The 12610-nt window shown below is 46.5% G+C and overlaps 1 protein-coding gene across 2 annotated transcripts in view; it reads right to left on the reverse strand.

Annotated features, from left to right (window-relative positions):
* Positions 1-2942: 2942 nt before the first annotated feature.
* Positions 2943-12610, reverse strand: part of LOC119398639 (sterol O-acyltransferase 1) — a 61764-nt gene continuing 52096 nt past the window's right edge. For both annotated transcript variants that reach the window (XM_049416586.1, XM_049416590.1), the window contains 5 exons: positions 11129-11227; positions 8569-8701; positions 5754-5896; positions 3241-3357; positions 2943-3202 (listed from right to left, as the gene is read on the reverse strand). In XM_049416586.1, the coding sequence (XP_049272543.1) occupies positions 3244-3357; positions 5754-5896; positions 8569-8701; positions 11129-11227 (489 nt within the window). In that variant the 3' untranslated portion in view covers positions 2943-3202; positions 3241-3243. The remainder of the gene's footprint in view (positions 3203-3240; positions 3358-5753; positions 5897-8568; positions 8702-11128; positions 11228-12610) is intronic.

The raw sequence follows: 12610 nt of genomic DNA on the forward strand, positions 1-12610 counted from the left end.
TTTCACCAAGCACAACGGGTGGTTCAGGAATCCTTTAAAATATGATGAAACTTTCTAAATCTGAAAAATACGAGATTTCCACGCACTTAGCAAGGGCACTTTGGGGAATCGATAACATGCTAGACTCGCCTCTCGTGCTCTCGTTCTCCTACCCTGGGGCGGTGGTTTGCACTCGTGGGCCGGCGCGTGCAGGTGTGACGGCGGAGGGTGGTGCTAGGGACTCGATCGAGAACACCTCTCGAGTGGAAAGGCAAAGCAGCCTCGAGAAAGCGGCGAGCACTTCGCGAGCTGAGAGGAGGAGCCTCCCCAGAAAAGAGGAACGAGGGAACGAGGCCGTTCTGGAGAAACTGGTTACAGGTTACAGGAAACAGGTTACGGGCATCGCATGCGATGCCTGTAACCTGTACGAAACACACGTGTCGATACCGTGCCGTGGTTTTTCGCTCGCATTATATGAACATTATAAAAACGACAAAGCCAAATATTTTTGTGTGGACTCTTTCGGAGCAGTTCGAAAGTACTCTCGCTATTCAGCTGGTGAATTATTCGCGCAGTGTGACACGCGATAACTCTTCGCAGCGCATGACCAGGATTAGGGGACATGTGCACCTAGCACCATCTCTCGTCGGGAACAGCGATGGCCTGCCGTAACTGAATGGGAAATGGGTGATAAAAATCATATCTGACGGTAAAAGCTAGTTATCAAAAACGACTCCCGGTTCTATACAGCAGAGATTTATTTAAACATTCTGTTAAAATTAGTGTTGTACTACAAACCGCGTGCCTTCCCAAAGTGTCTACTCCCAATCCCCAACCCCTTGAGCGATGGGAGACTTTGTTACCCAACCCCGCCCTACCGGCTCAGCTCGCATTGACGGACAGGGGCCAGGAGCTGCTGGGAACATATGGGTCCCGTAACTAGGGAACCACCCCGTCTGGTGCCTGCGTGCGCCACCGCTTGGGCTCAATAAAAGTTGATTCATCATCAATATTTTACAAGGGGGCCCCCTATGTTTCCAATGGGCGGTGTTCAATTGTCGTTGGGAGGCGCACGCTTTGCAATTCGATACTGCAGTTTTACCAAAATGTCCCAGTGGGTCTTTGCTGTATAGAACCCGGAGTCGTTTTTGATAACTAGCTTTTTTCAAGACATGATTTTTTTGTCGCCTATTTCCCATTCAGTTATGGCAGGACGACGTTGCTGCCGGCGAGAGATGGCGCCACGTACAGATGTCCGCAAATACACTGTATGATTCAGTCTGTATTTTTTTTTTTTTTTGATGTCTCAATATATATCATTGAGTAGCTATAGCACCGCTGATGATACCCTGGCGTTGCCAAAACATTCGTACTCATCCCGCTCTTCTAACCTTGAACAGATGACGCTGCCACGTGATCCCTAAAACTACGTCACACTGACTACAGCGCAAGCCTTTACAGTGGTTCATTCCGCCGCCAACAGCCACAAGACCGCCTCTTGTGCGGAACAGAAGGTGACAAAGAGTGCTTGAAATCCACGCTAGTCATGCGGGAGCGCGCGGTACGCAAGATGTATCTCCAGCCGACACGCAGGGTTCTAATTTGTAATAACTTATTTTATTTTTCCATTCGTATGACCAGCCAGCATCGGCTCGCCCGCTGCAAGCCCTTAGCGGCCGAAGTCAGCCACTTGACCGCAGCAGGTTGAAGAGTACGGAGAGGAGAGGCGATTGATTACGACTGCGCTGACGACGAGACTCCAGAGTCGATGACAGGAAGAGCGCAGATTCGAGGCAATAAAACTCACTTTTAAGTCGGCGCTCGTCTTGCGTGATCCTTTGCTTGTGCTTCGTTTTATTTTGTGCTGTTTTTCCCATTCACAAATGAGCGCAGACAAACTAGTTTATTGAATGCATCTCTTGCCTCTTCAAATAATGCTCATTAGCAAGATGCACGCGTGACCGTTAGCACACGCTTGACCCTATCAAATTGACCCTATCACCAGAGAATAGAGGCGCTCGTCCTTGTGTCCCGGTTTGTTTAGCGCGAAGTTCCAAGATGATTAAATTCCAAGGCTGAGTCGCAGCAGTTCTTTTGTAGACATGGAATTTTCTAACACCTTTGATGATTAAGAACATTAAGTATGATTACGGCAGGACTTGTCCCTAAAATATCGCTTAAAATGCCACGCGCTGAAGGCATGCCGCTGCAATGAAATTATCCGTACCAGAGCTCCTGTCGCCTTTGCCATAAAGGCAGTTGAACGCTTTTGTTGCAAAAGCCGCCAACAGGTTGGTCGTATGCTGTAGCTTATAAACACCGTCACTCGTATCGACCATTCAGCTTTATTTTAAGTTCAACTACAGCGCGGAGACTATTTACGCGGGAATTATGCATAGTGAACGATTCAGACACGTGTGATGCCGAGCGTCGTGATGTCTGTAGAGGGCAGGCGCGCGAATCTGAGAAATAAAGCAAGAAAACTTCGGCCAGGTGGCCCGATAGGGGACTCGAGCATCTGTCCTCGAATACAGCAGCCCAATGTGGTAACCATTAGATCACCACTGCGCGCATGTTTTATGCGCGCGAAGGCCAGCTATACGCAGCGTTCCTGCACACTTTTAATGATAATTTAGGATTATCGTTTTCCACTTTGTAACGGACGGGCACCTCACAGCGGCCCGACCTGAAAAATGAAATCTTCACGAGTTCCAAGAGCTGCGTGTTGTAAGTGAAAATTGTTGCACTTACAACACGCAGTGTCTGATAGAAAATGATCACTTTGCAAGGTCATACAGTTATAAGACAAAAGGACGAAGTTTAGGCAACTTCACGCACAACAATGGCCACAGCACCATGTTTGCAGTTCCGTTTTGCAGGGAGCTTCCTGGAATCAATGTCTGGCTTCCTCGGTTCTGCGCTGTTGCCGTCCTAAAAACGAAATCCGCACACGCACCAAGAGAAAAAGTTTTGGAATACTTTATTCGAACACAACAGTGCCTGTAAAACGCCTTCAAAAATAAGTCTACAAACACGATTTTCAGAAGCGCGGCTGTGCATAGACGCACGTTATTAAAAATTGTCACGAAACTTAACTCAGTTGCCCCGTAAAATTGTCGTTCCCACGTGATCCGGAGAGCATATATGTTACATATTTACACGGTTCAGGCAGCTTGGCTGCCAGACCTGGGAATGTACACACAGCGATCGCACATCCGTGTCCCTCGGTGCGTCGACACACTCCTTCCTACGCGTGGCGACACGTCACGTCAGCGAGGGCTTCTGTTTGTAGAAGGACGACGAGAACCAGCTGGAGTGGCTGAAGGAATTACACGACCACGAGAAAGACCGCGGGAAGAAGAAGTCTGCCAGGGCACTCTGCGTTAGAGAGATTTCAATAGCGTCAAAGTGTTATAGAGTTGGGTGCTTTGTCTAAACGCACTTGTCCATAATAAACACTCATGACCATAACGCTCCAGAGCATTTGCTAACAACGCTAATGACTATCTACAGCTGGTATTGGCGTGTATTTCGAAGGAAAATAATATAGCTTATGCGGAGGTCACAAACACAAAATCGAGGGCGCCTTAAAGGGTTACTGAACAGAACTTTTGCCACCAAGATTTTCAGCCCATTTGAAAGCTTGGGTGCTGAAATTGGTTGACAAACCTTAGTTTCCGGCAGAAGCAAGCGGAACAGTGAATTAAATGTGGTTTTCACACGCTGCCGAGTCTATAGCGGCCGCGCCGTGAACCAGAAGAGGTAACGTTTAACTCGCCGGAAACTGGCGTGCCAACCGTGCTCCCTGCCCAATGACATCGCCATCCACCACCTGCGTCTCTCAACGCGCTCCGCTCCAACCGCACGAACCACGATCCCTAAAACAAGCCTCAGCGCCTTTTTGGAAGAAGAGGTAAAGGAGAGGGGGCAGTGAAGAAAATGTAAAGGAGCAAAATATGATGCATAGTAATGTAGAGGAAAGCTTCCAGTGTGCTGGCACGCTTTACGTAACTGCCGCCGACGCGTAGCCACCGCACGACCACGATCCTTGAAAAATACAGCCATCTGTTCAAAAATATTGCAAATAAGCACTGTTTATCTGTATAGTCGCGTCTTCCGAGTCGAATTTCGATGCTTTCGTATTTTTTCCCCCATATTTTTGTTTAGTATACCTTAAATTACATAATGCCGCCATGATCAATTCAGATCAATGCGTTACTCAGTGCAAAGCTCCTGAGCACTCAGAAGCATGCAATAATAAAAGGCAATGAACAATAATATAGACTCAGTTGATCCAGCCCAGGCGGTGGACAACGCTCTGGAAGTGATGCAATTTTAGTCCGACCAGGCGGCGAACATCGTGCTAATACATCACAACTAATGGATATTGAAAGTGAAAGATATGTTGCGAACGTAAGCCACCCCCGCCAAGTTGCACCCGCTGGAGGCGCGGCATGCCCTCTTTAACCAAAGCTGGCCGTGTTTTGGGGTGAGCACTATACCCTCTTTTCAGAAGAATGCCGGCGAGCTATGTTTTATATACTGGAGCACTGCTATGTATGTTGGAGGTCTCTAAGGATTGCAGAGAAGTCGCGTTACTGAAAAGACGGTTACTGCCAATCAGACTGACGCATACGCCAATCGGTTGTGCCGTATGCGCATGTCCTTCTAGAAGGGCACGCTAAAGCCTGCACGGATGCTTGACTTCTTGCATTCCTAAAGGACGACCACAGTCCGTAAAGGCGCTGCCATGCATAGAACACCGGCCCCATTGCTTGTCGGCGAGTGTGATTACTGAGTCGCACCTGCGTTCGTGGACGCATTCCTAGAGAATTATTTCGTTCCTCTCTGATATTTTTACTCCCTCTCCCCAAGGGAAGCGCAGACAACCAGACTATTCTGGTTATCATCTTTGCCATCTAATAATAATATTATTATTATCATTGTTATTAAGAACAGCAACAACAACAGCAACAACAACAACAACAACAACAACAACAACAATAATAATAATAATATATTATTAATACCTGGGGTTTAACGTCCCAAAACCACGATATGATTATGAGAGACGCCGTAGTGGAGGGCTCCGGAAATTTCGACCACCAGGGGTTCTTTAACGTGCACCTAAATCTAAGTACACGGGCCTCAAACATTTTCGCCTCCATCGAAAATGCAGCCGCCGCGGCCGGGATTCCATCCCGTGACCTTCGGGTCCGCAGTAGAGCGCCATAACCACTAGACCACCGTGGCGGGACGTCTTTGCCATCTGTCCTTTTTTTTACTCCTTTCCCGTGGAAGAGTGGTTAGCCGGATGTGTAGCCTTGAACTTTCAGACACAACACATCACCACCACTCCTGCAAGACGTACGCAGTGTGTGGCGTTAAGTGCTTTCTTCTTTTTTTTTAAAGGCGACAACCAGCGTAAATACTTCTAGTCACATGAACGTTCATAGCCGGACGCCACAGAATAGCATCCTCACGAGGGGACACCTGCGACATCCACTTCGCTTCCGAGTTGATGCAGCAGAGTCTGCTAATGAGAGCCGTTGCCTACACTACAAGCACACTGAAGTGAAAGAACAAAGATAGAAGAGGCAGCATGATGGGCCGTTATCTTGTCGGCGTCTTTTTCGCGCGTTTTGCTCCCAAATCGACCGAGATCGATCCAACTATATACAGTCGCTATACTGCTATACGACATTCCTGTGATATCGTACGTGCTCACGTTCACGCAGTGGATCGCACAGACACGACTCGTATACGTTACGTACCTTGGACGTGGGGCAGTTTATCCTGGAGTAGAACTCGACTGTGTAAAATATGAGTATCATGCCCCATCCAGCAATTAGCGTGATCCACAGGAACACGTTCCAGAAGCGCGCAGTCTTCTTTTTGGTCGCAAACATCAGAGCCACTGGAAAGGAAAGCGTAGAAGCCAGTTAAATATATATGTTAACCAACTTCGAAGTCAGGGGCACGCGTTACATACTTGGAGAACTCAATCTCATTTGCGGGTATACGTTAACGATGCGTCCAAAATAAATGCGGAGTTCTCCACTAAGGTGCGACTGATTATCAGATTGTAATTTCTGCCACGTCAAAACGTGCGAATTTAATAACATATTTTGTATACTGGAACAGCGTCGGGCCCTTTTCTGGCGGTCGCTCTTAAAGGAGTACTGACACGATTTTTCGGAGGAGAGTTTACTCTGCCATAGAAATCTCCTGTATACAGGGAAAGCTATGTGTAAGTGTGAAGCTCAGCAAATACTGAAGATATTTTGTTTTGATATTAAAGTCAATTTTCCCATGGCACACCTACTGACATCAAACACTAGCTTGACGTCGGGCTACAGTACTAATTCTCGTGACTTCACGCAGCAGTCCGACTAGTTACGATGACGTCGGGTACCGAAACCTAACAAAATGACCTTTCGTACGTCACCAAAACATTAAAAATGGCCACTTCTCCGTCACCTACGGAGCAACGGTGCGGAACGGCCGTGGAAACGTTACGAAATCTTGCACGAGCACATGACGAGAAGCTCATACCGTGTTGCGACGTCAGGCTACAGTAGGAACCAAAACTAGCTTTTAAAAACGTATTGTAAATACCTTTACAAGGTGCACTCACGCTTAGCAGTACATTTTCTAGGCTCTTGAGGGATTGGCTTTTCATTCGACGCAAGAAAACAACTGAAAAAAATTCGTGTCAGTACCCCTTTAAGATAAGCCTCGCGCAAACCCATTGCTAAGTTAATGGCGCCCAACGTGGGACAATCCCGGGAATATGAGCCGACTTCGAAAGGGTAAGCACGGCTTGCGCGGAAAGTGGCTCCGGCGCGTTGGTCATGTCCGCCATGTTGCCGCTGGTTCTCTGAGATCACCGAGAATAGCTGAAAAAAAAAACATGGCAAACACTCGTCAACACACGCCAACTGGGATATGAAGTGTGGGAAGGCACCTCGATCTCCAAAAGGCGAGGCCCTTGCGTGCACTATAACCTTAACGTTGAGCATTAACTAGAAGAGAAATGAGCTATAAGGGTGTGTTACCCAAGAGTGGAGCTATAGTTTTCTAGTAGAGGTGTGCGAAAAGTGAATTTTGTAGCCAAATCGAATACGAATCTAGTACTAAAAAAACAGCTCTAGGAGTTCACATTTTATTTGAAACAAATGTTCACAAACATCAACAAAGGAAGATTACGATTACTTTTAATAAATAATAATGTAGACTGAGGTAAGCTCGTATACTGCACCAACTGCAGCCTTCGAGATATTTTAGAAGTGTAGGTTGAAATACAGCATTGGATATAGTGTTCAAGGTGGTGTGTACACTGTCACACGCTTTTAAGTAAAACTGTGACATAATGATTAAACAATGTAGAACGAAACACCCAAAATTCAGCTACATCTGCACTGAAACAGATAAACCAGTTATTACAGCATGATCATGAGCACCAAAAGCAGGTAAACATCAGTGTTGAATACTCGAACAATTTACACAAACACATCACTTGCGTCTGTTATTCATGTAAACGTATACATACGCGGATCTCTGAAGCTGAATACAGCCGCGGTCCTCAGCTTCTCATGGTGATGACCAAACTCATGATGATGATATTAGATTGACGACGTTTTCGTTTCGGCGACACAGGAGTTTTTCGCAAAAGCGCCTTCATCCGGTAATGAATACAGCGTCGATAGACCGGTAAAAGCTGGGGCTATGTGCATCCTAGTAACTCAATTATTAAAACAGGAAGACTCGCCCCTCGCTGTTCTAGCATTTCGTTCTTTGGGGTTTTCCCGTCGGTTTTGATTATTCGAAGAATATGCGGTAAATATGGGGTATCGCGAATATGCACTATTCGATATGAGCACCGAATCGAATATAACGCTATTCAATTCGTTCATTCGATCGAAATTTTCGAATATTCGCACACCCAATTTACTAGTTACCAAGTGGCCAGCCTTGGTACCTTGAAAGCTATAACAGCTCCACTTTTGGCAAATACGCGCACAAACTGACCTAAATGCTGCAATTGAAACATGCGTTAATAAGTGGTTCCATCTCGAATGAATAAACCGCGCGAAAGAACGAGGACGAACAGAAGAAACAACAGACCTCGTTCGTCTGTTCGTCCTCGTTCTTTCGCGCGGTTTATTCATTCGAGATGGAATCACACCAACTTGCCCAGTTAAACGTTCTAATGTAATGTTAATAAGTGGGGTGGCAAATTTTTTATACTCCCCTCCCCCATTTTAGATCGCCGCCATGGAGCAAGCAGCTTACAGAAAGCACAGTTCGAGTTTGTTTGTTTGTTTACTCGTTTGTTTCTTTGTTTATATGTAAAAAAAGGCATTCGTGCAGCTTGGAAAGCATAAACGAAACTGGTAAGCTGATTGAAAGTAACGTCCCCCCGTTTTTCTTTTTTTCTGGTTTTCAGTAGAACTACTGCCAGCACTCATGGACCGCTGATAACAGCACTGTTTTTGTATTGCGAAATAGTGGGGAAACGACGCAGATATGAAAGATCCCGTGCTCTGTAGCGGTAAGCGCGCAGCTTCATGCAGGGCCCTTACATACCTCCGATGGTGCCGTAGACGACCAGGACGACGGGAAAGAAGAATCGGTAGCTGAGCGCCAGGATGTACTCGTGAACCAGGGCGGAAAGGAAGAAAACAACCAGCATGGCCCGTTTCTTGTTATAGTTGAAGGCCTGCGAGCAGGAGAGCACGCGCGCTTGTGAAATTCGACGTTTTGTGGAGCGCACTTTAGCGCTTCCTTGAGTACACTTGCATATAAACTATTAAGATTGGCTGCGCTGCATGGCGTGCATAGCTAGGAGCATCCGATTCGTGCGCCTGCGTGAAATGTAATGGTCCCTCTTGGACATACGCGGTTTTGTAAGTTTTCGTCTAAGAATCGTCCTTGCGTCGCTACATTCTTTATTATCGTTGATTAACTTTGACCAAGAGGATGTAATACCAGTCGCCGGTGCATATATATATATATATATATATATATATATATATATATATATATATATATATATATAAAGGATAGCGAAAAACATCTCGATGTCTGCCCATGTAATCGTAACATAAGAAAGGGAAATTGACAACCACCCGTTTGTAGCGCGAAGCAGCAAAACATGCACACGGATTTCTCAGAAAGAAAACTTGTTAGTTGCCGAAAAAAGTCAGTTTCACCGCAAGGGCGAAGCAATGAATGCGATAGCAACAAATTGTAGTGTTACACGAAGTGAGGCTGGCAGCCAACTGTTTTGTATCCTATCTCGCGTAACTACAAAACGCTGGAGTAAGAGAATACCGCCGCTCCAGGGAGAGATGCTTTCCGCATAGTCACTTCGCATTGAGAGCGCAGCACGTAGAAAGGTATACGAGCCGCCTGCTGTGACGGTTTTCGAGATAGCGCGCGCGGCAGCGATCGCGACCGCGCCCTTAGATTCAAAGTTCAAAATGGCTGCTCGCGCGACAACACCCCTCCCCCCGCCCCCCACCTCGCGTCTTTTCATGGTCGTTAAAGACGGGCGGGACGTTTCCTGTCTGCTTCGACGGCAGGCCTCCCGAGCGGGGTTATGTTATCGCATGCACCCTCCGAGCGACGGAAATGGGCCAGCTCGTTTGGTCTCTGCTTCGGCCGCGTTCGTCGCTCCCGCTCGCGCGCTTTTACCTGCGGTAGAACACACAAAGCGCGGGGGATCTTATCAATTTGGACTTCATACCGGAAGGACATGACGGCGACGGCAAAAACCCGTCGAGACTGTCCATATAATTGCTATCGCAATAAAATTCATCCTGGTCTGGGGGGATCGAACCTGGGACCACCGCCTTTCCGGGGCGCTCGCTCTACCAAGGGAGCTAACCAGGAACCAGGTAATCGTTTCGAAGAACGGTGCACTGAAACAACACCGGTTATGTAGAAAGTGCGCGCAGGTTCCTTTACAGATTAGAACGTGTCCCTGGCTCCCAAGTATAGTTTCTGTCGTTCTTGTTCCGCAGCTACTTGGATCTTTCTATGGGGCACCATTCATTATTTAGAGAATTGGTCGCCCGCAGTATTTTATATATACGCCTTCTGACGTCAACTGCATCTTTCTGTTTGGTATCAGTAGTGCAGAACAGCTTTGTTCTTGTTATTGGCGAAAGGTCAACTGCTCTTCCTGTAGCCGAAAAGCACCGTGCTAAATACCTTTGCTCGATTAAATGGCTTGATGTCATACGCATGCACCATAAATCACGCAAGTGAAAAAAGTCATCTCAAATACACAAATGGACCGCTTATTATTTGCGTTTGGTGTGTAGTGCTGACCTGTTTGTTTCTTAGACTCTAAATAAGCGCAAACAACTCTTTCGATTGTCTGCAAGAAGTGCCACAGTGGCTGCCAACTAGTTTTACGCTGTACAGTGAAAAAGAAATAAAAAGTGGAAATTGCCGTTTTCTTGGGTACAGAGCAAAAAAAAAAAAAAATATCAGGTAAGCACGAAATAGCACGCGCAATGAATATGCGGTCCACTTGTGTATTCCAGACGGCTTGCCGTTTTTCCTGACCATATTCTGCTACGACACGCCTTTTTTCAAAGTTCGTCACGTGATGTTCCGGTCTGACGTAACCAAGCGGCGGCACAATTCCTGCGCTCCCGGCGCGCTCAGTTTCGATATCGCCTCGATCGGGGCCTCGAATTTCGGTTATTAATATATCAAATGACGCGTGATTTCTGAGATATCTAAAAAATGGGTATGCCATAAATTGACACGCCCCTACAACATTTCCATATAAACAATTGTCCACGAGTAAATAATGAAAAGTTAACCATCTGGATGTAACTTTAGGTGCGTCAAAGTATGTCCGCCTCGACGTAGAGTTCTGTGCAAAGACGACAGGTGCCTGACCGTGCCTGCCATTCTTTATAAGATATCTGTATTGTAAAAAAAAAGTCACCCTGTATACGCTCCCCAAAACGAAAGACAGCCGCGTTTCAGTTGACAAAAATTAATTTATCGCACTTGTACTGGAAGTTGGAGCTCGCTATTAGGTGTTTATAAACGAGAAACAAAGTGCTTATTGTCATTCCTATGACGCATGTACATGTACTACGGGTGGACTGCTGCGCACACTCACCTTGTACGCATCACGGTAGACGTAATTGAAGAGCCAGTCGTGGACGACCAAGTTCCAAGAGCGGTAGTAGTCCGCATAAGTAGTGCTATTCCACCAGTCCTGTAAATGTGACGGAAGAGAAACGCGTGAGGCAGGCGCAGAAAACGGAAACAACGAAAATGGCATGCGACGACTATTAATCCGGAAAGTGAAGCATCCTGCAAATATCCAGGAATCCACGTTAATTATATGCAAGCTAGTATTTTGAATTTGCGTAGTCTAGTCTGCACGGCATGATGAGGACGTAAAATACGGTGCCCTCCGTTCTGCAGCGTCCGTGGCAAAAGATTGGGCGCGCGACCGCCATATATGTTGCAAGTAATCAAGCGGATGTTCCAAGGGATCATCACGCCAGTGTTGTGAAAGTCAGTGCTGTTGCGTTCGGTTCGTGCTTGCCTGTGCGCGCAGACACGGTGCACCCATTAAATTTAATACGCGAATGTCTACTGCAATATATGTGGGACCGATAAAACTACGAACTTTTTTTTTTTTTTTTTAGCTGTGAGATGCGTCGCTGTCGTGATCAGTGCTTCGCCTTTCGGGCAAAGCTGATTTTTTTTTTCTAACACCGCGCGACAAAGATACAACCACACGATACAGAGAGAGATAAAAGCGAAGGAAAGGCAGGGAGGTTAACCAGGTTGCACCCAGTTTGCTACCCTACACGGGGGAGGGGGAAGGGGAGAAAAAAGAATAGAGAGAGCAAGGAGGAAAGAAGGAACAAGTAATACGCGCACAGTGTTCACCGCACACACACAGACAGTCACAACCGAGAAATATTTGACATCGCTTCCTCTGCGGTTGTCTAGAAGTAGGCATTAAAAAAGGCTTGCAAGGACTGGCTCCAAGGAATCCAGAACTTGCAGAGCACATTGAGCACACGATACAAATCCCTATGATGCACGTTGCCTTGGTCAAGTGTTCGGAAGTGGTTAAATGGGTGGTTACTGTGCTCAAGAATTTTGAAGCCAATTACGCAAAACATTGCGGTCATATTTTTGAGAGAGACTGGCACATACAAAAGTTGACCGTTCGCATGAAAAGGCACCTATACAAAAGAAATGAACGCGACTTCGCACACCAGGAATGTGAACGTGCTTTACATCAGAACGAAATTAGCAGTACTCAAACTTTGCCTCACACATTTCCATGCACAGTGGCATGCGCGTTACACTGAAATCGCGCATTACTTCAAGCTCAATTTCGTGCAAAAACCAACTTAGCATTTGTTATCGCGTAAAAGTGGCACGCAAAAAAACTGGCATGTTCGCCGTTCTGTGTGTTCCCGCCACGAAAAAGTTGTTCCTCTGGATCGGGCGTTTTTCTGAAAAAATTGCGCTGCATGCATGGAGTCTTCAGAATGTGGTTACCCACCAGTTTACGCACTCTCGTTCAACACACAGAGCGACAGCGCAGGAGAGACAATAGAGAGTATTAGTAAAG

Source organism: Rhipicephalus sanguineus, chromosome 1, assembly GCF_013339695.2.
Source record: "Rhipicephalus sanguineus isolate Rsan-2018 chromosome 1, BIME_Rsan_1.4, whole genome shotgun sequence".
Taxonomy (NCBI): Eukaryota; Metazoa; Arthropoda; class Arachnida; order Ixodida; family Ixodidae; genus Rhipicephalus; species Rhipicephalus sanguineus.